Genomic DNA, 22,827 nt, shown 5'->3' with positions numbered 1-22,827 from the left:
TAAAGTTGTATTTCTTCCAATCATGCTCCCTGGGACAGGCACAGGTAGTTTATTTAATCATTTATTCTTTTCTTTCTTTTTTTTTTTTTTACCATTAAATTATCCTCCACTGTTGTTAGTGCACTAACCGACCCTGAGAGTACCAAGCATGAGGGAGAACATTTTTCTGGGATCCTTTTTAAACTTCTGCAGCCCGAACGGGCTGAGCTACCAGTAATCACACGAGCTGCCAGTGTCGTGATCCGCACACGTCTCCATTGGTGCCAGAGACTTTTCCAGGGGAGCATTGCCACCAGTCCCCTGCATTGTCCCATCACTGAACCCAGCAGGGACTTGTGGGAATCAATTATGCAGCATCTTCCTCCAACCGGCAAATTTCTCCCCAAACCCAGAGACCTGTGCGATCACTCCACCGCTAGCCCCTTCTCCTGAGATGTTTTATCCATGTAATTCATCGTATCCCCATTCCAGCCATTGGTTTAAACATGCCTTCATCGTTTGCTTTAGAAAAGGGAGCATGCTTCTGCGGTGTCTCCTCCAGACAACTAAACGCCCCCGGCTTTGGGCTGGAGCTTGTCCTGCTCTTGGCCCCTTACACCTCCTGGACTTTAATGTTAGTGTATGCTGTGTTCTCTTTTTTTTTCCCTTTTGAAAGAAAATGTTTTCTTGTCCTAGCAGCAAAAGAGCCAGAGGTGTGCATGCAGCTTTGCAGGGCAGTGGGAGTAGTAGTGGAGAGGTCCCACCCTGACTGGAAGTCTGTTCTCCCTTCCATGCCATCTCCTGACCCCTCTTCCCATCCCGTTAGGGCAGCAGGATCCTCCTGACAAGTTTGTTCAGCCCTTGAGATCCCAGCGTAGCTCCTGCAGGCCAGCAATGGGGTGGGGGGTGCCGAGATGCCTGGGAGAGACCTCTTCTCCCCTGCCTCGAGCAACCTGTCCTTCATCCTTCTTTCTGCCAGGACGAGAAGGAGCAGCTCATTCAGTCGAAGAGCTCCGTCGCCAGCCTGGTGGGACGGTCCAAAACCATCGTTCAGCTCCGGCCGAGGAACCCGGAGCACCTTGTGAAGAGCACGATCCCCATCAAGGCTGTTTGTGACTATCGGCAGATCGAGGTGAGGGCTGGAAGGGTGTCGGCGTGACTTTGAAGGGGAAGGCAGGGGCGAGGCAGTGATGGTTTAGGATGAGCTCTGTAGTGTCTGTCAATGGAAAGTAGGAACGGAGTGGGAAGACAGGAGGAGGGAAATAGCACAGCTGTTTGTCCTGCAGCAGATTTCCATGTCTCAGATTTATTCTGGGCAGGAGCTAAAGTCCTTTTCCCCACGGAGGATGGGCTTCATCAGCCTCAGCCAAATAAGCCTGTGGGTGGTAGCCAACTCCGTTTAACCTCCTTGTCCCTTCCTCTCCAGACATGAGCGTGCTGCACTGCTTGGCACTATGCCAGGCTTTTGCTTGATTAAAATATATATATGTATATATTTGCGGAAGCTGGCTCTCCCCCAGGAGGGGAGCTGGCAGCAAGTGCAGGCGTGTGCAGCCCTGCCGGCGGTTTCTGATGGGCCGGGTGGTGTTGGTGCCGTTGCAGATCACCATCTGCAGGAACGACGAGTGTGTGCTGGAGGACAATTCCCAGAGGACCAAGTGGAAAGTGATCAGTCCCACGGGGAATGAGGCCATGGTGCCCTCTGTCTGCTTCCTGATCCCTCCGCCCAACAAAGAGGCCATCGAGGTGGCCAGCAGGTAACTTGCTGGACTCTGCTGCAGGGGAGTCCCAGAGGTGCGAAGGCAGGGAGATGGGGAAGGGTTTGGTGACATGGGAAGGGGACAGATCTGGGGTGGGAGTGGGAGAGGAGCTGGGGTGGAGGAATAGGAGTGGGTGGCACAGGTGATTTGGGGTGAGGGAAGGAATTCCTCATGGTTATACAGCTGCGAACTCCATCACAGCAACTGCTACAGTAGCTTGCAAAAGAGAAAATGATTATTTGAGAGGAGGGATCCCTCCGGGGGTCTCTGGCACTGAACAGCAGGAGCATCTTCTGCTGCAGGCTGCCAGGCTGGGATCGCTGCCTTCATGGGCTGCTGGCTGGCAGCGATGGCTGTGGATTAACAGGGTGAGGGCTGAGCGTGCTGTGCGGGTCCAGGGCTGACCGACCTGCTCCTTCCCCTTGCAGGGTAGAACAGCTGTACCAGAAAGTGATGGCACTCTGGCACCAGCTCCACATGAACACAAAGAGCCTCATCTCCTGGAACTACCTGCGGAAGGACATAACCCTGGTGCAAAGCTTCAGCATGGAAAAGGTACGGTAGGAACGCCTCTGCCTGGCTCTGGGGCTGCGTTGCTCACTGTCCGGGCTTCTTCATGGGGCTGAGGAGGAAAGGAAGTGTTAAAGGGAAGACCAGAGACTGCAGGCTTGGGGAAGTCAAGGGGCTGTGCACATTGAACAGTGGGAAAACCTGAGCTTGGAGGTTACACAACCTCCAAGCAAAATGATTGTGGTTTTTCCCGATAAAAAGAGCATCAGCAGTTTGCTGCTGAACTGTAATAAGCATAAGGGATTGTGGACTTAACGTTTCATTAGCAAGTGAGCAAGGCTGGAGGGAGGCATGAGGCTGATAGGGAGGAGCTTACCCCTTCTCCTCTAAAGAGAAAATACTCACTTGGCAAATCAAGATGATCAAGCTGGGGAGGGTGGCTTCAGTGATGTGTAGGAAGTTATTCCCGGTGGTTAGATGTGCTGCTTTTCCACTTGCAGCTCAGATCTTTAGCGCAAGGGGAGTGCCAGCAAGCCCTGAAGAGCCTCCAGGCGCACTACGAGGACTTCCTGCAGGACAGCCGGGACTCGGAGCTCTTCTCGGTGTCGGACCGGCTGCGCCTGGAGGAGGAAGTGGAGTCTTCCAAGGAACACATCCGGCAGCTGCTGGAGTCCATGGAAAACGGTGAGCTTCAAAGGGCTGATGGATTAACCAGGAGCTGTGGGGACTCATAAACAAAGGATTTATGAGATAGCTTAGTTTTCTTTTTTTTCTCTGAGCCAGCTAGTTGATGGTGTGAGCAGCTGCTCTCTTTATTTCTCCATCCATTCAAGTGTTCGGCCTTTGTCCAGCAACGTTCCTGCAGAGAGGGCTTGGCTTTGCAGCTCCAGCTTAACTGCTGAGTCCTCTTACCCTAAATTGTTGGAGATGGGTTTAGTCATTGGTTGGGACACATCCTGAGCAAGGACTTCTTCCTGCATTTAATCTTTAAGAAAATATATGTGGCAGTCGCAGTCCCGCTGTTCAGAGCGGCGGATGGCTCCCGGCCTGACGCAGCAGGACCGAGTCCCGCTAAGACTGGGGACTCCAGCTTCGTCATGCGAGGTCCCCTGTGCTGGACTCATTCTCAGCTGCATTTGAATGAGATGATTTGATTAACTAGTTTTCCATCTAAGCAGAGAGCCTGGTGACTCGGTGTCAGCGTGATGCTGCACTTGGCTCCGGGGCTCCCGGCAGGTCCCCTCTGGGACAGGTACCGGCCGGGATTGTTTGAGCTGCAGTTTTGGTTTGTCTGTGACTCGCAGAAGACAAGGATGAGACCGTTGCCAGGACGTATCTCTCAGAGCTGAAGAATATCCGTCTGCGCCTGGAGGAATGTGAGCAGAGGCTATTGAGCCGAATCCAGTCCCCAAGCAGTGCCCGAGCAGATGGTGATACTATCCAGGAAAACACCATCCGCATTGCAGAGCAGGAGGTCAGTCCTGCTGCTGTAAGGTGTGGAGGGGCGGGGGGTGGTGGCCGCTCATCTTTAGCATGTGCTAAAAATAGCTTTTAACTTCTCCAGGGTGAACGTGTGGGTGGTGGGTGTGTGACTGTGTGGGGTTCGAGAGGATCTTGCTGCACAGCAAGTAGCAGGAAACCTCTCCAGGTGGGCTCCCTGCTTCGTTTCATACCCACCTCCTTTGCCAAGGGCCGTCCTGCTTTTTCGCTGCCTGCTTGGGCTCTCCTTTCATGTTCTTTCCCTTCCTCCCGTAGCGCCTGCAGGAGGATCTGCAGCGGCTGCAATCAGACCTGCGGTTCGTTTCTGAGAGATGCTACAGCTTCCTCAACAAGGCACCCGCGGGGTCCAGCACACCCCACTTGCGTTCTGAACTCGACTTGGTGGTGAACAAGATGGACCAGATGTACGGGCTGTCTTCCATCTACCTGGACAAGTGAGTCGGGATGTGCCTCTGTTCCCAAATACCTTTTTGTATCTGCCTGATTCTGCTAAAGACCTCTCTTCCAGCCCACTAACACGCCTTGCGCTGAGCTCCGTCCCTCCGCAGCACACGGTGCAAACAGCCTCGCGATCAAGAGGATCTCTGTGAAATTTTGGATGTCATTGTGCTGCCTCTGTTTGATTTGCCAGGTTGAAGACAGTCGATGTTATTATTCGTAACACCCAAGGAGCAGAGTCTCTGGTCAAAGGGTATGAGGTTAAGCTGAGCCAAGAGGAGGCAGTGCCCGCCGACCTGGCAGCGATTCAGTCTCACAGAGCGGCGTTACAGGTTGGTGCCGTTCACTTCCCAAGGCGGGCACGCGGAAACCAGCCAACGCTTTGGCGTTTGTCAAGCGGGGTCCTTCCCTTTCTTTGCTGAATTTGTACTGTATGCCATTTTGCTTGCCTCAGTGTAGCTGCCGGGAGGATTTTGTGCTGCTTATGGGATGCCTTATTGCTTTGTAAAGGTAAAGGAGCTGCCGTGGCTTGTGCCGTCTCTTGTAGGGCACATGCTGGCGCGTGTGAGCATCTTGGCAGCTACGTGTCCTCTTGCTGTAGGATGGGATGAACCGGCCTGACTTGCTCCAAGCTGGGACCATGGTCCCCTCCATTTTGCACCTCCTATAATCAGCCAGTTCTTTGCAGGTTAAGGAGAGCGGGAAGATAAACCCCTTCCCAGGCTTGTCAGCTCCGGGCAGGAGGGCGTCTCTGACTTAATGTGCCTTTTGCTTTCCATGACGTTGAACCGGTGCTGTCTCTTGCTGGTTTTGCAGCAATGGCTTGGGGAAGTGAAGGACAAGAGCTCCGTCTTCTCCACGTTGGAGGAGGAGATGGCGAAGGCAAAGGTGGTGGGAGAGCAGCTGTACCGGCTGAGACAAGAGCGCAGCATTGACCTCGAGCGCTATCAAGAGAAGGGAAGCCAGCTGTGGGATCGCTGGCAGCGAGTCTGCACCCAGATTGAGACCCGGTGAGAAACCTCCTGCCTCCTTTCGCAGATGTGATTTCATGCTTCAGCTGAGAGCTTGGGTCAGGCTTGTTAGCAGCGATATTTTTCCAGATGGGATTCCCGCTGGTGGCTGGGCTATCCCTATAGCTTATGGTGGCATTTTGCCCTCCTCTTATTTGTCCTGGTTCTTGTTTCAGCCATGCAGAGCTGGAGAGCATCCAGGAGGTGCTGAGTGATTACCGGCAGTGCCACAGTGCCCTAATCCAGTGGATCGAGGAGATCACGGTCCAGCAGGAGCTGATGAAGCCTGGGCAGGCAGAGGACAGCCGGGTGCTGTCGGAGCAGCTGAGCCAGCAAACTGTAAGAGAGCACCTTGTGATGTCTCAGTGGTGTGGTCGCTGCACTGACTGTGTCCCCTCTTTCCTTTTACTAAAATCTTTTCATCTGTGAGCTTGAAAATATGAAACACAGTGGGGAAGAAGCTGCAGGCCTGATTTGGGTGTCTGGAAAGCAGAGGAACTCTGCTTAGCTTGAGGTGGAGATGAGGTCTTGCATAAAAAATTGAAGAGGATAAAGACTTTATCCAAAAGGGGAGGGATGGGGACTGGAATTCAGCCCACGGCAGCTGTCCTGACAACCATTTTTGCTTTGAATGTTGTTGAAGGCTTTGGCTGCAGAAATCGAGAAAAATCAAGCCAAACTGGACCAGTGTCAGAAATTCTCCCAGCAATACTCAGCTGCTGTCAAGGTACGGGTCCCCTCCGGCACCTAGATGAGGCTGGCTGGGCAGAAACGGCCCCAGCCCAGTTCGCATCTCTCATGCTCCATGTCTCTCCACCCCTGGTTGTGTCTGCAGGACTACGAGCTGCAGCTCATGACGTACAGGGCGTTTGTCGAGTCGCAGCAGAAGTCTCCCATGAAACGCCGGCGCATGCTCTCGTCCTCAGACGCCATCACGCAGGAGGTAGGAGCGCGGCCGCCCGCCCAGCCTTGCCAGGGAGAAATTGTGCAGGGGGTTCTTCGATGCCGAGCAAACTGCCGAGCAGCCACTGTGAAATGAGCTCCTTTCTGCTGAACTCTCTTGTATAAATAAAGTTTCCACCCTCGCTATTTTTTCCAATAGCCAGAGAGGATGGCTTAGTGCTCTAAGCACCAGGTATGAAATACCTAGACTCCTGGGAACCCCTGGGTCAAATCCAGCGGGGTCGGCTCAGCCCTTCAGCCTTGCGAGGTAAATAACCAGAGCGCCATGCAGCGTTACTGTGTGTGGATCTTTGGGATGAGACCTTTAGGGACCCGAGGTCCTGTCTGCTCCGTGTGGATACTAAAGATCCCGGTAGCCCTCCTGTAAGAGTTGAGCATCCGCCCCAGTGTCCGTGACCAGCGTCTCCCTTTCGCTCCAGTGTTGTGCAGCATGCCGTGTGTGGCCACAACCCTCCCCATCAGACTTGCTGCGTTTCATTGATGCCGTACCGGGTGTGCCGAGGTGCCTGGGGGGCTTCCCGAAGCGAGAGATGGTGCATCCGTGTCGTGTACTGTAAAGTACGTCGCTCTGGATCCGCCGGTCGTGGCTGATGCGCCCCGTTTCTCTCTCCCTTCGCAGTTCATGGACTTGCGGACTCGCTATACAGCTCTGGTAACATTAACCACGCAGCACGTGAAGTATATCAGCGATGCTCTCCGGCGGCTGGAGGAGGAGGAGGTAAGGGTGTTTTGTGGAACTCAACTCTATTCAGAATGTGCTGGCTCGTTTCCTAGCACCCCCAGGGATGCTGCTCCACATTCAGGTTACGTCTTGGGCGCTGCCCCGAAAACCTCTCCATCTTTGGAAATCTGGGACCCCTTTGACGTGGTTATCTTCCTCCTCTCTTTGCAGAAAGTAGTGGAGGAGGAGAAGCAGGAGCATGTGGACAAGGTGAAGGAACTCCTGGGCTGGGCTCTGGGCTTGAAGCAGAGCGTACAAGGCAGGGCGACTGCTGCCGGGAGCAGAGAGCTGGGCGACATCGAGAAATCCATCTCGGAGCAGCAGGTAAACCGGGGACAACCGTCAGGCAGTTTGCTTAACTTCTGCTCTTTTTCCACGGCTGAATTAAGCTTCTTTCTGGTTTTTTATTTTGACAGGCCCTGAATGAGGAGCTGGCTGCGAAGAAGGAGCAGGTCTCTGAGGCCATCAAAACTTCACAAATCTTCCTGGCAAAACACAGCCACAAGTGAGTGTGGCCGGAGGAAGGGGCGGGCAGGGAGAGCAGTGGGGGGAGATGAGATACCTTAGGGCTGGTGCTGGTGGGCTGGTGTCCCTCGGGTCCAGTGCCTGACTCCTGCTGAAAACAGTGATGAGCTGTATGTGATGGTTGTCTTCTTTCTTATCTGCAACAAGAGCTATGAAATATGCAACCTGTTTATCCTGTTGGGACAATATTAATCCCCTTTAGCAGCAATCCAGCCCTTTATATTTGGGATTTAATCATTACAGTGCAGGTCAGCTTTCGCTGAGCACAGTTACCCTTGCTGGTTTCAGCTGAGCCAGGCAAGGAGTAGGGCAGTGAGAAAAGGGGACTCATGGTGGGTTTGGCCTTTTCCTTTACCAGAAGAACATGTTAATTCTGCAGAGGGGTTTGTGCAGTTTTTCTGAGAGATTTCCCCTTCCCCTTGCAGGCTTTCCCATCCAGAGAAGGAACAGATTTCCACTCAGATCAGTGCCCTCAAGGAGACCTACCAGGCGCTCTGCAGCGACTCCACGGAGCAGCTCCAGCAGCTCCAGAGCCAGCTGGCTCAGGAGGCAGAGCACAAGGTACTGGTCCCCGCTTGGTCCGGTGGCTGCACGGACACAGGGCACTCCTCAGGGTGCGCAACAGGTTTTGCCTGGTCGCGTGTCTCATGACCACCGGCCGCTCACAGCCCGTCGACTTTCTTACTTGCACGTGGTTGCCCTCCCTTCTCTTCTGTCCCTGCATCACCCGAAGCACCCAGGCAGGGGTGGTCCCTGGAGGCCAAGCAGGAGCCGTTTACCTGCTGCCTTCCAGGTCCTTTGCAATCAATGGTTTTCATCAGAGCTCTGCCCTGTGCACAGGGGTTGGCTTGTTCATGCTTGGTGGGGAAGGATGTAGATGGACCTCTGTGTCCTCTGCGGAATGCCCTCTCAGTGATTTAACCGCAGAGGGCTCCATCTCACAGGCTGCCTGCCTGCAGGAGACGCAGGAAGGTGGGTTTCTGCAGAAGGGCGTTTGCCCGTGCGGTCTCGTATGTCTCGGGGTCTGGCAAGAGGTTTGTCTCAGCTGTGGCTGAATGAAGTTGCTCTCCCCAGTGGGAAGCGACTGCACCATTCAGGCCCTCAGCTGACCTGGGAGACCTTCACGACCCGGAGCTGGACCCATCCCCTGTTCACATCCACCAGCGCTCCCATCAATCCCCATCCTTGTTTCGCCGGGTAGGGAGGGCTGAAAGCGCATCCTTATTGCCTCTGTTACGAACTGTCTTCGGTCATTCACAGATATACGTGTACGTGTTATATAAGTGTATATACATGTGTCGATGGATATATTTGTGTGTTTGCTTGCTGGCTCCCTGTACTCTGAAGCAACGGCCCGCTCAGGTCTGGACGCGTGATGCAGGTTTTGGCTGTTGGGTCCGTGAGTGAAGCCCTGTTCGAGCTGCTTATGGGAAGAGGGCGACGGGGCTGCTTGTTTGAAATCTGCCTGTCCAGCTTTCACCTAAACATAGAGTGTTTCTCTCCAAATTGGACTTTATAGCACATTTCAGGTGTCTCGGTGCAGTAAAGGCTTTCTATTGCAAGCCCTTTAGCCCTCATGCTGGCAGCAGAAAGCTTACGGTGAGCAAACCAACTCGTTAGTCGCCGCTAAGCCATCACAGCATTGATGCTTCTGCTGCTGCTGCCGGGAGAGCAGCTGAGAGCAGCCTGCCTGTGGAAAGGATGCCTCTTCCTTTCCCTTCTCCTCCGTCCTGGGAGGAAAGTGACTTTATAGCAAAAGCCTTCTCCAGGGCTTGCTGGGATGTTTTCACACAGCATAAGTGCGCTTTGGGGCTCAGGCTAGAACAGTTTTCACTCACGCTCTCGGCAAAGCCCAGGAACCAAAACAAGAGGTGGCAGTGGGGCTTCGCCGTAGATCCCCGGCCCGTCTACGAGACGATCCCTGCGGCTCTCGTGCGGTGCAGTTGCTTCACTGTAGAGGGAGCATGAGGAACTCTTAACATTTGCTTGCTGGAAACATCCAACTGTCAGAGAGAAGTTATAAAAGACAAAAATGCAAAGCAGAACGCGCTAAATTGAGCATGATGTGTCCCTGTACAGTTTGTGTTTCATGTCAACTGTTTTTAAGATTAACTGACATCCTTGCTTACAAGTTTAACTAACCCTCCGGGATTTAAACAAACAAAACACACAAAGTGAAAGAGGACGACCTGTGTGTGGGGTTCTTTTTGCAAACAAAACAGTCGCATGCTGGACGCTAACACCAAGCTTTACACTGTGTGTGATACGGCTGAACTGCTCCATAAGGCTCTGTCTTTAACTGCTCAAGGCACACCCTGCAACTCGGGTAAGTAAAAGCCTTTTACCTCCCCTTCCCTCCAATCTCCTTTTTGACCTTTCTCTTTTTTCTCCCTCCTCTTCTCTGTCTTTCCACGGCTTGTTCGTCTCCCAACGTGCATGCCCGAGTCTGGCGATGATGGTGGAGAGCTTAGGTTTTTCCAGCAGATTCACTCTGTCTCTGCAGCAGAAGGCAGTGGGGGAAGCTGCAAACCAGCCTGGTGGAGGCTGCATCCTCTGCTGTGCCGTAACCGAGCTGTGCCGCAGCTACAAACACCCCCAGCCGCCTGTGCTGTTAGACTTACCGATTAAAAAAAAATCTGGTGGTCTTGAGGATGCAAAAGGAATTCATTCCACAATCCAGATTCCCTCCTCCCTATCCCCACAAAAATCATTTAGTGCTTGGGCCAACCTGAGACCCAGCCAGTGGGACTGGGAGAGGCCCAACCATCCAAAGAGCCATGTCATCCTAATTATTACTGACCCTGTGGGGACACCAGCGAGAACAGAAAAGCCCCTCCAGAAACACCAAAGCAGATGGTCCGTTCCCAATCCGTCACTGTTTCCATGCTGGGACCTCCAACTCCTTACATTTCTCTCCGTGCCCTTTCTGAAGAGCGCAGCTACTTCGAGGTGCTGGAGCAGGGCAGAGTGGGCGCCGTCGGTGGTGCGTGGGGAGCTGCCCTGCATGCAGCGCTCCTGCCCTAGTGCATGGCTGGTCTGTGTGGCTGGGGAGCTGCTCCGTGGCACGGGGCTCTGTGGTGTTCCCTGGCTGTCCTGGCACTTGAGATCTGCTTGGGGAAGTGCAGGATTTAAGCATGGCAGGAGTCAGGGTGGAAGCTGTGCTGGGAGAGGTTCCTCGATACCCTGAAGTGGGCGTCTTTGGGGTTTTTTCTCCTCTGAGTACACAGTGGACTTCTGTTGTCTTTCCTTTTTAAAGCAGGAGTTGCTGAATGGCTTTGGTGTGCTTGTTGGTCTCCTTCCCTGTTTCTTCATGGAGCATTAGGAGCACTTCTGGGTTTTGCTGCTTGTCGCTTTGCTGCGTTACTGTTGGTGGATGTTGGAAGCCTCTCAAGTGCTGCCCTGGGTGATGGACTAGATGAGCGTTAAAACTTGCTGGCAATGTGCAAGCGAGCAAATGCACCAATTTGCGTGCTGGGATGCCTTTGGAGTTGCATTTCAAACACCTTGGGACTCCTTTCTAGCCTGTTTAGGGTTTTTAAACTTTTTTTTGGAAACTGAGACCTCCCTGGACCTCATACAAGCTGAGTGCTGGCAATGCTTGATTTTGATTTAATTATTTTCCTTCTCTTTCTGTTCTAGGGCAATGAAGCAGTGGCAGGAGTGATCGATCTTGGCACGGTAGAAATATTCCCTGTCTTTGGTGCCATGCAGAGAGGTCTTATAGATCAGGACACTGGCCTCGTCCTCTTGGAGGCCCAGGTTATCACATCTGACTTAGTTGTTCCAGAGACCAATGAGAAACTCTCCTTGGAGAAAGGTCTGGCAAGAAATATCATCGACCTCAGGACATTCCAGGTGCTGCAGGAATTGAAGGATGCTCTGCACCAGGTGGAAGAAGTCAGATATGAAGGGAGGCAGCTCCTACCTGTTGTTGCTGCAATAGAGGAGGGGAGGATCAGTGAGAGCATTGGGCTAAAGATTCTTGAAGCTGAGCTCGTCACTGGGGGTTTTAAAGTCCGTCAGGGCAGAATCAGCATGGAGACAGCGGTGCAAGAAAGGTTCCTTACCCCTCAGCTTTACTCCAAACTTCTGTCTCACCTGGAGGGTGGCAAGGATTTGATTGACCCCAACACTGCTGAGAAAATCAGTCTGCCCGAGCTCATGCACCGATGCATCATCCACCAAGAGACTGGACTGAGGCTGCTCCCAGTCAAGCAGCTGGCGGGTGGGATGGTGAGCCTGAAATCAGGCAGAAAAGTCAGCATCTTCCGTGCAGTCCAGGAAGGGCTGATAGACAGGCAGGTAACGGTCAGGTTGCTGGAAGCCCACCTCTTTGCTGGTGGCATTGTTGACCCCAGGACAGGGCACAGGCTGACGGTGGACGAGGCCGTGAGACATAATTTAATTGACCAGGATTTGGCATGCATGCTTCTTATCCGTCAGCTTCAGACAGGTGGCATCATCGATACCGTCACGGGAGAGAGACTGACAATTGATGAAGCTGTAAGGAAGGAGTTGGTAGCACCAAGGATTGCGTTGGTGGTCCTGGAATCCCTGTGGTCCTTCATGGGGCTCCTGTGGCCAGAGACAGGAGAGATCGTCCCGGTTGCAGACGCTTTAGAGCAAGGAATCCTGTCTACCGAGTTGATTTACAAGATTCTCAGCAAGAGGCAACTCATTAAGGCTGTCTTTATACCAGAAACCACTGAGGTGTTGTCCTGGAAGAAAGCGGTTGAACACGGCATCTTGGAGAGGGATGTGGTGAAGAAGCTGAAATCCACAGCCATACCCGATGTCATGGCCAGCGTGCAGCTTGCTGGCTCTCCAAGCAGAAGCAGGCATGGCCAGAGCTCTTCTGGAAGGAGTCCCACAGGTCACAGAGAGCAAAGTGACCCTCTGCTAAGGAGTGACGACGAAAAGCTGATGTTCCACTTGATGACTCACAGCTATATCAACATCCATGATGGCCAGAAGCTGCTCTTAGTGGATGGAGAGTTGAACAATATCACTAAAGCCCTCATCCAAACCCAAGAAAATGGATCCTGTGCACACATGTTGGAAGGGGGTGAAGGTTTTGAGGAGGCAAAGGCAAATGCAGCACTTGAAAGCGAGCCTTGCAATGGTTTGGCTTTGCAGCAGATGGAGTTTCAATTTGCTCCTTCAAAAGAACAAAGAGACAAGGTCCTGCCACCCAGAACTGCTTTGGAGAACGGGGAGGTGGTGATGGGACCCGAAGGCCTCCTGCTGGAGGATGCAGAAGATATCCTGCTTGTGGAGGAGCAAAAGCAGACCTATACTGAACAGGCTACCATCAAGAGTGAAACTGATGCTGAATTTGGAAGAGAGCAAGGAGCTTCTACAAGCAAGGACAAACATCAGGTAGAACTATCAACGCCAGAACGTCCTGGTGACCTTGGTGGTGGATTCAGAGAAACAGAGGAAATTATGATTGAGGCAGAAGAAGACTCCAAGCCTCCTACAGTAGATGGAGTGGAAAGTATCAAAGATCAGAAGGGGGCATCGGAAAGTGGGGCAGTTGTGAAAAGTGAAATCTGCATATCGATGGACGTTTCAGAAAGTAGAGGTAGACAGGAGATCATGGCAGAGAGGTCTCAGGATGTGGAAGAACCTGAACTAGAGGCAGAAGATGTTACAGAGATTTATTTGCTAAACAAGGAACCAATTGCGAATGACCTGCTGGGAGGGGAGGAGATTGTGCCCCCTAAAACGGGAGAGGCAGAGCAAAGAGAGAGGCAAAGTGAAAACATGGCAAGTGTAGTGGAAGTGGAAGAAGGAGAGGGGGAGGAGGTATCAGGTGATGAGGGTGTTGATGAAACGTCCCTGCCAGCGCCTGCAGAGCGGGAAGCGGAGGACACTTTGGAAATGCTCTTAACGCAGCTCCAAAGTGGTGGCATAATCCATGAGCAGACGGGCAGGACTCTTCTTCTAAATGAAGCAGTAGCCTGTGGAGCGGTGCCCAGCCACACAGCTGTGAAACTAATGGAGAAAATGAAGATGTTCAGTGGCTTCTTTGACTCACATACATGTGAATCATTAACCACTGAGGACGTCATTGAAGAAGGTCTGATGGATGAGAAGCTTCTCCAGAAGGTATTCGCACCCGACAAAGCAATAAGTGGCGTTCTTGACCCAGGCAATAACTTTGTCTACTCTGTCAAGGACGCCGCTGCAGTTGGCCTTCTGGACAAGGAAACGGCGATGAGGATCTTGGAAGGGCAGGTGGTTACTGGAGGGATTGTTGACTTAAAACGTGGCAAAAAAGTATCGGTCACTTTGGCTTCAAATATGGGCCTGATAGAGCCGACAGGTCAGAAAGAACTGGCCAAGCTGGAGAAGGCTTCCAAAGGGAAAGGCACCGATGAGGTGACCAGACAGAAGCTCATTAGCTTACAGGCTGAAACCAGTGGAATTGTGGATCCTAAAATGAAACAGCCGTTGACTATTGCACAGGCTGTTGAAAAAGGGCTCCTGAAAAAGGAAAAAGCTTTTCAGCTCTTGACCAAGCAGATTGCTGATGGAGGAATAATCCATCACATGTCTGGAACGAGGCTTTCAGTAAATGACGCAATGAAACATGGTTTAATCAATCAAGATCTATGTAACGAACTCACGAAAGCTGAAAGCATGTGCCTGCAGGACTATGTTCATCCGGTGACGAAGGAGAAGCTGCCCTTGCCCCAGGCAGTATCGTTGGGGCTCGTTAGTCCGGACTTCCAGAGGAAAGTGCAAGAAATCCAGGCTGGGAGTGGAAGCATTTTTGATTCTGCTTCTGGCCAGAGACTGGCACTCTGTCAAGCGGTGAAGGAGGGCTTGCTGCCTGAGCAGGTTATGCAGAAAGTCCTGTCATCTCCAGAAATGAAAGAAGGAATTGTAGATCCCGAGACCTGCATGATCGTTCCCTACTCAGAGTTCATCAAGAAGTGTAAAATCGACATTGAATCTGGCCAGAGGTATCTGGAGGTCCATCCCTTCCGAGCCATCAAGGATGAGGTGACGGGGAACAAGCTCACGTGCGCCGAGGCAGTGAGGCTGGGGAAGGTGGACCCTCTGCCCACTCTGCGGTTGCTGCAGGCTCAGGCAGACAGCGGTGGGATCGTGGAGGGCGCTGTCAGCAAGAGGCTCTCCCTGAGCGCTGCTGTGGAGCAAGGGCTGCTGGACGAGGAGATGGCCAAACTCATCGCCAGCAACCAGATGAGGACCGGGGGAATTGTTGATGCTAGCGGCGGGAAAAGATTGACTTTAAAGGAAGCTGTTGAAAAAGAACTGATTAGCCAAAAATTAGCTGCCAGTATTCAGGAGGTGCAAGTATCTGAAGAGAAATATGGTTCTGAGGTCTGCAAGGGAGATAAGTCCCACCTTTTCCAGGAAAAAATGGAAAAAACATCTCCAAAAGAAGATGTCATCGTCTCTACCAGTGCTGCTAAGGAGTCTGATGGTGCTGATCATAAAGCCGTATCTGAAGCCATCAGCTACGGCACGGCTGGAGGTGCTGCCACCAGGAGATCTGCAGTGACACCAAAAGAAGGGAAATCAAAACCTCAGGAGACTTTGGAGGATGGTGTAACGCATCAGCCCCGAGAAAAGGTTGAACTGACTCCAGAATACCCGTCAGTATTAGGTACAGCATCTCTCTCCGAAGGGACGGTGGTGCTACGGGCTATGGAAAAAGAGACTGCAAAAAGCAGCTCCCAGGTGAGAGCAGCTTCGGGGAAGGGATTGAGGAGAGAAGTAGTAGATCGAGGGACAGAGAAAGTGCAAGGACTGGGATTGCAGGAAGAGCAGTCGTTCTTGGACACGGAGGTGCTTCACAGTGCAGAGGACAAGGAGGAGAGGAGGCGGAGGAGGAGGAGGAGAGGGTTTGTAAGTGCAGAGGGAGTTGTGGCAGGTGAAGAAGGTGCAGTGGTGGCTTCTGAGCAAGGAGAGCAAGCGGGCAGCCTGGGTGGGGTAACACCAGCAGCCCTGAGAGAATCTGTTACTGTGGGTCGAGGGAAGGGAGAGGTGGGTCCTACAGAGCCCGGAGAACCCCCTGAGATTGGCATCCCTATGAAGGCTGCAGGAGACGAGCTTGCGGGTAAAAAAACTGTCAAGCACATCAAAGGAGAAACCCTGAGATTGGACGTGGAAGGTCTTGTTGGTCAAGAAAAACCAAGTGAAACTGAGCTAAAACCTACCGCAAAACAGAAAAGCAAGAAAAAGAAAGCAAAGCAGACTGGTATCTCAGGAGACAGCGCTCAGCCAGAGAAACCTGCTGCAGAAAAGCAGTCCCTTCCTTTTCTGATCTCCAAAGAAATCCCAGGGAAGAAGGAGGAGGAAGAGGACTTCATCTCAAGCACGCCAGAACCAAAACATGGAACCACCACCAAGACTGCTGCTGGATTGGCAAGAGACACAGCCAAGCACATGGGGAGCAGCAGGGATGAAGAAGAAAATAAGACAATTTCTGAGAAAGACAAAGAAAACCTCGCTGGGGGTCAGGTGTTCCCTGTCCTCCCAAGACAAGGAGAAACTCAAGAGGGGATGAAAGGTGGGATCAGAAATGGTCATGATTCCTCGGTGGCATTGAGCCTAGAGGACAACAGGACCCAGGAGAACACCAAGGTGGAAACTACCCGTGATATGTCCAGTGCGGCCCCTGCAGCAGGCGAACTGCCCGATGAGTTAATTATCAAAGAGGAACCCAGAGAAGTTCAGGAAATCTCTGCAGTCCTTGAGCCTGAAGAAGAGACACGGCAAGAGCAAAGAGCGGAGATCAGCACAGGCCACGGAGGTGCCCCTGTTCCCCCAAAATCCCAAGGAGAAACACCCCAGGAGAGGACCAGGCAGCTGGGTCCTGGCGATCGGGGCTTGCTTTTACCTGTGATACTGGAGGGGGAGCTGCTGGAAACCTCGAGGGAATCCACGAGACCAGCCCAGGTAAGTTGATGCTTTTTGCTATTTTGACTTTTTTTATGAGCTATTTGTGTGTGTTTGATGTTAAATCTCTCCGAGGCCCTCAGCACAGAGGACAGACAGAATGAGAGGAGTGGATGTTTGAGCTTGATGTTGCAGTATCAGCTGCAATGGATTTGGCAAAGGACCCAGTGATGTATGACTGAAAACACTCAAGGCTTAGTTGTGGCTTCTTTTTGCTAAAGCATTACTTACAAATGACTAATAAGTAAGACTCTTTTTTGGCACTTTAACACCAGAGATCTCTTGCCATTTATAAGCTTATGTTGGAAAAAGTGCCTTGTGTTTTATTTTTCCTGTAGTAAATCTTGTAGATAAGGCTAGCGAGTGGAAAGTCCCTGAAAAGGAATGTTATTAACAGATTTCGTCTTCAAAAAAGAGAATAATATATAATCCTTTTTTTTCTGAGGTTTTGTTTTACTGTTTGATTCTTTAGATCATGTTCAGCAAGAAGATGTGTCTGGAGCACGATGAGAAGCTTATATCCTATCTCTCCATGCTCCGAGATATCGAGATGAGAATCAAACGGGTGCAGCCGGCAGAGCAGAATTTGGCAGCCCTGCACGATCTTCTGCAGCAGGCGGAGGTGAGCGAGGCTGGGTTGGCCGGCATTAGGCAGGGCAGAGTTCGTCCTTCCTCTCTCCAGCTTCACACACAGCCCTTGCACCTCCTCCCTGCTTCTGGGAGCCAGCCGGGGAGGTTAGTCTCAGGTTTAACAGGCATTTATATGCAAACCCTGTCCCTCCCCACTCTGTCACTGCCTCTGGCTCACCTTCTCCTCCCTGCTTAGACAATAACCTAAGCATGGCTGGAATGAATTTTACAGCTTAGAGAAAGATAGGCGAGTGCTGGCAGCTGAGCAGGGCTGGAGATGCTAATGAATCTTCCTAGGAGATAGACGCAGTGTTAGGAGCTGGGTCTCCAAAACCTTTCCTCAGTTTTGGCAGCGGGAAGATGAAGTCACCGTATCTTAGACATAATGATGCTGTCTTGCCGCAGGCCCTGGGTGCTGAGCTGCAGGAGCTGAGCTTCCCAGTGAATCAGGAGTTGGACGCCGTGAAGTGGATTGTGGCCAATCCTCCTGAAGAAGTCCCTGAGCAATTACTGAAGGCTTTGGAGAAGGATGCCAAGAACCTCCAGAAGTCTCTGAGCTCTGCGAGTGATGTCCTGGAGTCCCGGCTGCAAAACCTTCGCGGGGTGGCAGAAACCAAGAAGGTAGAGCTGGCAACTGTCGCCGCTGCCTGCTGCCCTCCGAGCATCCCAACGCTCCTTCCCCGGAGCACTCTGCTCCTTCTTTAAATGACGCATTTCTGTTTTTAAGGCTAAAATCCTGGCACATCACGAGACTCTCCAGGGCAAACTCCGGCAGCTGCTGAGCTGGGTCTCTGGCACCGCAGAGTCGCTGGACGGCAGCGATTACCACCACGCGACCGATGTGAACAGCTTGAGTCGCTGCCTCCAGCACTACAAGGTAACCATGGCGATGCCCCTAATCCTTCTGGCTGATGAAGTTGCTGTCCTCTGCGCAGAGGAGAAGCTTTTAATCCTGCCTCCCTCCTGGAGCCTACCAAGGGTTTGCCCTTATCCTTTGTTACGGGAGGAGCAACAATATTGTATTTGCTCCAAAGTCATTTGTTTCCACAATACACAAACCATCTGCTTTGGCTGTTTGGGGACCATGCTCAAATGCAGGTGTGTGGTGAGGGCTGAGCAACCAGGAGGGATTCCTGTCAGGCTGTTGAGGAGAGAGCTGCTTCCTCCGTGGGGGCTCTGAGAGCCCCTTCATCACACCTGCCCTGGTCCCCGTCGACTGTGCAAGGACTCCAGGCTCCTCTCCACATTTATTCATCTTCTAGCGATGGCTTTCAAGATTTGGTCAGTTCAGCAGTTCCTGTTTGTTGGTAGCACCTGGGTGTTGAAGTCAGGGGATCGAAGGCTTTGAGAGCAGGTGGTGGCACATGGAGTCACCGTGGTCTGGACGGGGCTGCTGGCAGCTCCAGGGCTGGGTCGTCTTCAGACCCAAGGGCAGCCCTACAGGCATGGTCCGAGCAACCCCATGGTGACGTGCTGGAGGCCTGGGGCAGAGGCACGTTAGAAAATTGCTGCGGTGAGATGCTGTCACCTCGCTGCTGAGTGTGCTTTTGGGAGCATTTGGGGTTTCTGGAATATATTGTTCTGGTGACAAAGTACTTTTTTTGGGTGCACACAGCTGCCTCTCCGCGTGTCCCATCTGAAGCTGGCAGTGCAGGCAATCTCTGGCTGCAGAGTCACTTTGCCTGACAGGGCTTTTCTCTCCCATTCAGGAGCTGAAAGAGCCCCTCGCCGACACCAAGTCTCAGCTCGACGCCACTGCCTTTGACATCCAGTTCCTTATCTCAGAGCATGCCCAGGACTTGACCCCTCAGCAGAGCAGGCAGCTGCTGAGGCTGCTCAATGAGCTGCAGAAGGCTTTCCGGGACCTGTCAGAGCATGTGACGGCTCGGGTGGAGGTCCTGCAGGTCTGTCTCCAGCAAGTGGAGCAGACGGATCAGGTGAAGGTTGTGAGACATCTGCTTCCTGGCTGCAGTTTGCTCGCTGAAGCGCTTCCCGGCCACAAGAACGTGCGCTGAGACACCTCGTTTTGGGATTTCATGTGCATGCTGCTCACAGTTTATGACTTTTCATTGCACATCATGAGCTTCCTCTAAAGTCTTTCTTCTTCCTACCACGTAACTCCCAGGCGAAAAGTTGCTTTCCTCCCAAAAGATGGAGCCCTGCCAAGGTCTGGGTAGCACAGCCAGGCAGTCCTCTGCTAGACATCGTGTTGCTTTGTGCTGGGTGGAATAAACCCTGCTCCCTGTAACCTCACCAGAAAATCCCTGTGCAGAGGGGCCACCACAGACACCTGGCAGCTTTAATGTCTTATTTCTGCTGCACAAGTCAGGTATTGCTGTCCCAGAGAAACAGCTGATGATGTATCCAGGCAGCAGGCAGCTGCAAAAGCGAGTCCTCAGGTCTCTGCTGCATTGCTGCAGCACCCTTCACCACATGGATCCTCTTATTCAAGACAGGATTATTGTGGTTTTTATTAACAGTTGCTCTCTGTAACTCTTGCCTGTCCTCTCTGGAGTGTGTGTGTGTATATTAACCAGTTTGCTTTGCTTTTTCAGATTGAGTGTGCGCCCATCCTAACCCAGGAAGAACTCACTTTGCAGCTGAAGAGCTCTTAAGAAGGCTCTTTCATTTTGCTTCTGTTGTTTATCTTATGACTGGGAGAAACAAGCACAGTGTTTTGCACAAGTTTGTACATCACCTTGCTGAAATGCCCAGTGAAACTCAAAAACCTTTATCTCCCCTGGGAAAGGGGAACAGGAACGTTGCAGGGACTCTCAGGTCACATCATGCTCAATTGCTCAAACAGGCGCTTCTGTATTGTGCTCTGGCAGCAAAACGGAGGAGCTGGATCAGCTACAGAAACGCTTTCTCTCTCCTGGGCTCCCTCTCCAACCTCAGGCTCAAGAAACCAGCCTACTTAGGGTGTTTGGGGCTCCACAGTGGTGCTGCCTGACCTCAGGTTGTTGTTACCTCTCGTTAGATGAGTTTCTGCTGCAGTTTATGTTTGTAGAGTTGAATGGAAAAGGCACAGAAACTTCTGGTTGAGCTCTCCCAAGAGAGGAGTGCGTGACCTGGAGCGTAGCTCCACGTGGAGCTGAATGGGCTTCTCAAAGAGCAGACTGAGGGAAACCTGCTGGAGTGGTGGCAAACGTGCGGTGAGCAGCTCCTGCTCGGCAGGGACGCGGCACCTCAGCCCCATTCCTGCGGCGTGTGAGCCTGAGAGGGAGAGGGAGCACGTGGAGACCTGCAAAAGCTGTTTTCTGTGCTGCATCCTCATCTTCAGGAGTTGCTCCAGCTGTAACCTCTCGCCTTGCCTTTCAGCGATGTGCGTGACCGGAGGTGCAGCACGGGTACTAACTGCCCCCTCTCCCCTTCCCTCTGCCCGCAGACGCTGCAGGAGCAGCAGGCAGCCCGGGCGCAGAGCCTGGCCGAGCTGAGCCGCTGGCTGCACCAAGCAGAGGACACGCTGGCAGAGCAGCAGAGAGCAGCCAGCGAAGGGGACCTGTCCGCCTTGCAGCAGAGGCAAAGCGATGTTAAGGTCGGTGCTTTAAAAAACGGAGGTCAGAAGGTGGAGAGGCTCAGTGCTGCCGCAGGAGCTCACGGAGCCTTACGGCATCGTCTCCCTAGGAGCTGCAGAGGAATATGCACACCCGAGCCGCCTCCTTCGCCAGCGTCCTGAAAAGCACAGAGGAGTTTTTGGAGGAGAACAAGGCGAAGATGGAGCCCGGGGAGCTGGCAGCACTGCAAGAGAAGCTCCAGCGTGCCAAGGAGCAGTACCGGTCCCTGCAGGAGAGGACAGAGGTGGCCCAGAAGGAGCTGGAGAGTGCTGTGACTGCTGCAGTGCAGCAGGAGACTGAAAAGGTGACGTGCAAAGAGTTGTAGCCCCCAGGCTCTGCTTGAGGTGAACAGTGAGGTTCAGTCGGTGTAATCAGATTCATTTGGGGTCGTGGCATTTGTCTGGGTGATGCGGCATAAAGCAGTTTGCTGTCCCTTGCTGTCTGTCCCCCAGGTGGGGTGCCCCCAGGCATTTCTGTCATGAAATGCTTTGAGAGCTGCAGCCACAGATGAGCTGGTTGTGGGGGAAAAGGGAGAGAAAAAGGCACCTTGCTGGGCTGACCCGTAATGGGAGCGTAAGCATCGAGCACCTCCACGCGCTGGTGGTGGAAGCGATGTTCACACCTGCGTGCGAGGAGTCACAGCCCTTCGCGGGGGGGGGCTCTGGGCTGTATCAGGGTGAGAGATGCAACATGGCAGAGAGGATGAGTTTATTCACAGCTTCTTTGCACCTTCAATCCTTTCAGAGGGCCACAAAGTGTTCTGGAAGTCTGTGAGTGTCTCAGGCATTTGCCGTGGCTGGAAAACTGTTCGGGGTTTTTCCTTGTTGAGTTTGGTCTCCCTCTCCTTTGTGGTTTCAGGTGAAAGCTGCCAAAGAGCTGGAGGAGAACAGCAATAAGATTGATTCCCTTTTGAACTGGGTGGCCTCGCTGGAGCAGAAGGGAGGGCTCCTGGAGTACAGACCGCACCCCATCAAGCAAGCGCCAGGGGTGCGAGCGGGGACGGGCACGCAGGACGTCCCCGACGTCCCCGTCGTGGGAGCAGACAGCGCTGCCGAGAGGCTGGATGAGCAGTACGAGAGGCTGAAGGTCAGGACCGACACTTGTCCCTCTCAAAGCTTTCTGCCTGACACACTGACCCTGCCTCCGGTGCTGGTGCAGCTGGGAGCAGGATGGGGTGTTAGATGGGTCTGGCTTCCGAAACACGTGCTCAGCGTGATTTTCCATATAGAAGACGTGGGAAGTCCCTGTTGGCTTCCTGGAGAACATGCGCTCTGCGTTGGTGCGTGGCTGCCATGGCGCGGTGCAATCAGGGTAACGAGAGGAGGTGCCCGTGGTGGTCAGAGAAGGGGTTACTCTCCTGAGGGCAGAGCACCTGCCTGTATCCCAGCCTTGGGGTGTTCCCCCACCTTGCTGGGGCTGTAGGAGGGTGCGGAGGCTCAGTCACGTGCATGGCCTCGCTGCACCCACCCCCTGCTGGTAGGCAGAGACCGTCGGTCGCAAGCATCACCTTTACTCTCTGGCATCTTTCAGGCCCAACACCAGGAGCTGCTGTCGCAGCAGCAGGACGTCATCCTGGCCACGCAGTCGGCGCAGGCTTTCCTGGACAAGCATGGCCACAGCCTGGCTGGGGAAGAGCGGGACCGGCTGCAGGGCCGGCTGGCAGAGCTGAGGGACCAGTATGCAGCTTCCCTCTCGCAGTCAGAAACACAGCTGAAGCAAGTGCAAGTCCTGCGGGACGAGCTGCAGAAGTTTTTGCGGGATCACGGGGAGTTCGAGGCTTGGCTGAAGCAAGCGGAGCAGGATCTGGAGGGGATGTACAAGGGGGACAGCGACCCCAGGGCCCTCCGGCAGCTGCTCCTGCGACAGGGGAGCTTCTCAGAAGATGTGATCTCCCACAAAGGCGACCTGCGGTTTGTTACCATGTCAGGGCAGAAGGTGCTGGATGCAGAGGGAGCAGCTGGGGACGCAGGGTCCCAGTCGCTGATGTCTGGGAGCGTGGTCAAGAGCAAGCTGGAGGACGCAACGCAGCGATACACCATGCTACACTCCAAGGTACAGGAAGGGCTTTGCGAGGCTGGGAGTTAAACCCTGGGTGCCATTTTCCTCCCGTGCATGTGAAATGAGCAGGGATGGCAGAGGGGTGTTTAACTCAAGAGTGTTTGGCTGGACTTTTAGCACATATGTAGATTGTAGGACAGGGATTGTCTTCTTCAAGGCTTGCGCAGGAGCAACACCCTCTGTGTTGGTGTTGGTCTGCATGTTGCCTCCTGTAATTCCTTTAACACATATGGCAAGATTGT

The 22,827-nt window shown here is 53.1% G+C and overlaps 1 protein-coding gene across 24 annotated transcripts in view; it reads left to right on the top strand.

Moving 5' to 3' along the window:
• The window catches only part of MACF1 (microtubule actin crosslinking factor 1), a 141,671-nt gene that overhangs the window by 52,360 nt on the left and 66,484 nt on the right, over window positions 1-22,827 (top strand). For 18 of the 24 annotated variants that reach the window (XM_075115149.1, XM_075115151.1, XM_075115148.1 and 15 more), the window contains exons 21-44: window positions 959-1,111; window positions 1,582-1,736; window positions 2,168-2,294; window positions 2,750-2,933; window positions 3,554-3,723; window positions 4,005-4,183; window positions 4,381-4,519; window positions 5,004-5,197; window positions 5,374-5,536; window positions 5,841-5,924; window positions 6,033-6,140; window positions 6,780-6,878; window positions 7,053-7,205; window positions 7,298-7,386; window positions 7,832-7,967; window positions 11,046-16,340; window positions 16,813-16,962; window positions 17,376-17,591; window positions 17,698-17,847; window positions 18,680-18,913; window positions 20,359-20,508; window positions 20,598-20,831; window positions 21,386-21,613; window positions 22,058-22,579. In XM_075115149.1, the coding sequence (XP_074971250.1) occupies window positions 959-1,111; window positions 1,582-1,736; window positions 2,168-2,294; window positions 2,750-2,933; window positions 3,554-3,723; window positions 4,005-4,183; window positions 4,381-4,519; window positions 5,004-5,197; window positions 5,374-5,536; window positions 5,841-5,924; window positions 6,033-6,140; window positions 6,780-6,878; window positions 7,053-7,205; window positions 7,298-7,386; window positions 7,832-7,967; window positions 11,046-16,340; window positions 16,813-16,962; window positions 17,376-17,591; window positions 17,698-17,847; window positions 18,680-18,913; window positions 20,359-20,508; window positions 20,598-20,831; window positions 21,386-21,613; window positions 22,058-22,579 (9,312 nt within the window). The remainder of the gene's footprint in view (window positions 1-958; window positions 1,112-1,581; window positions 1,737-2,167; window positions 2,295-2,749; window positions 2,934-3,553; window positions 3,724-4,004; window positions 4,184-4,380; window positions 4,520-5,003; window positions 5,198-5,373; window positions 5,537-5,840; window positions 5,925-6,032; window positions 6,141-6,779; window positions 6,879-7,052; window positions 7,206-7,297; window positions 7,387-7,831; window positions 7,968-11,045; window positions 16,341-16,812; window positions 16,963-17,375; window positions 17,592-17,697; window positions 17,848-18,679; window positions 18,914-20,358; window positions 20,509-20,597; window positions 20,832-21,385; window positions 21,614-22,057; window positions 22,580-22,827) is intronic. The other 6 variants (XM_075115160.1, XM_075115159.1, XM_075115158.1 and 3 more) reach the window with 2 other exon arrangements.

The sequence above is a fragment of the Phalacrocorax aristotelis genome, chromosome 20 (assembly GCF_949628215.1).
Source record: "Phalacrocorax aristotelis chromosome 20, bGulAri2.1, whole genome shotgun sequence".
Taxonomy (NCBI): Eukaryota; Metazoa; Chordata; class Aves; order Suliformes; family Phalacrocoracidae; genus Phalacrocorax; species Phalacrocorax aristotelis.
The sequence above is the reverse complement of the archived record's forward strand: the minus strand, read 5'-3'. Positions and strand labels throughout refer to the sequence as shown.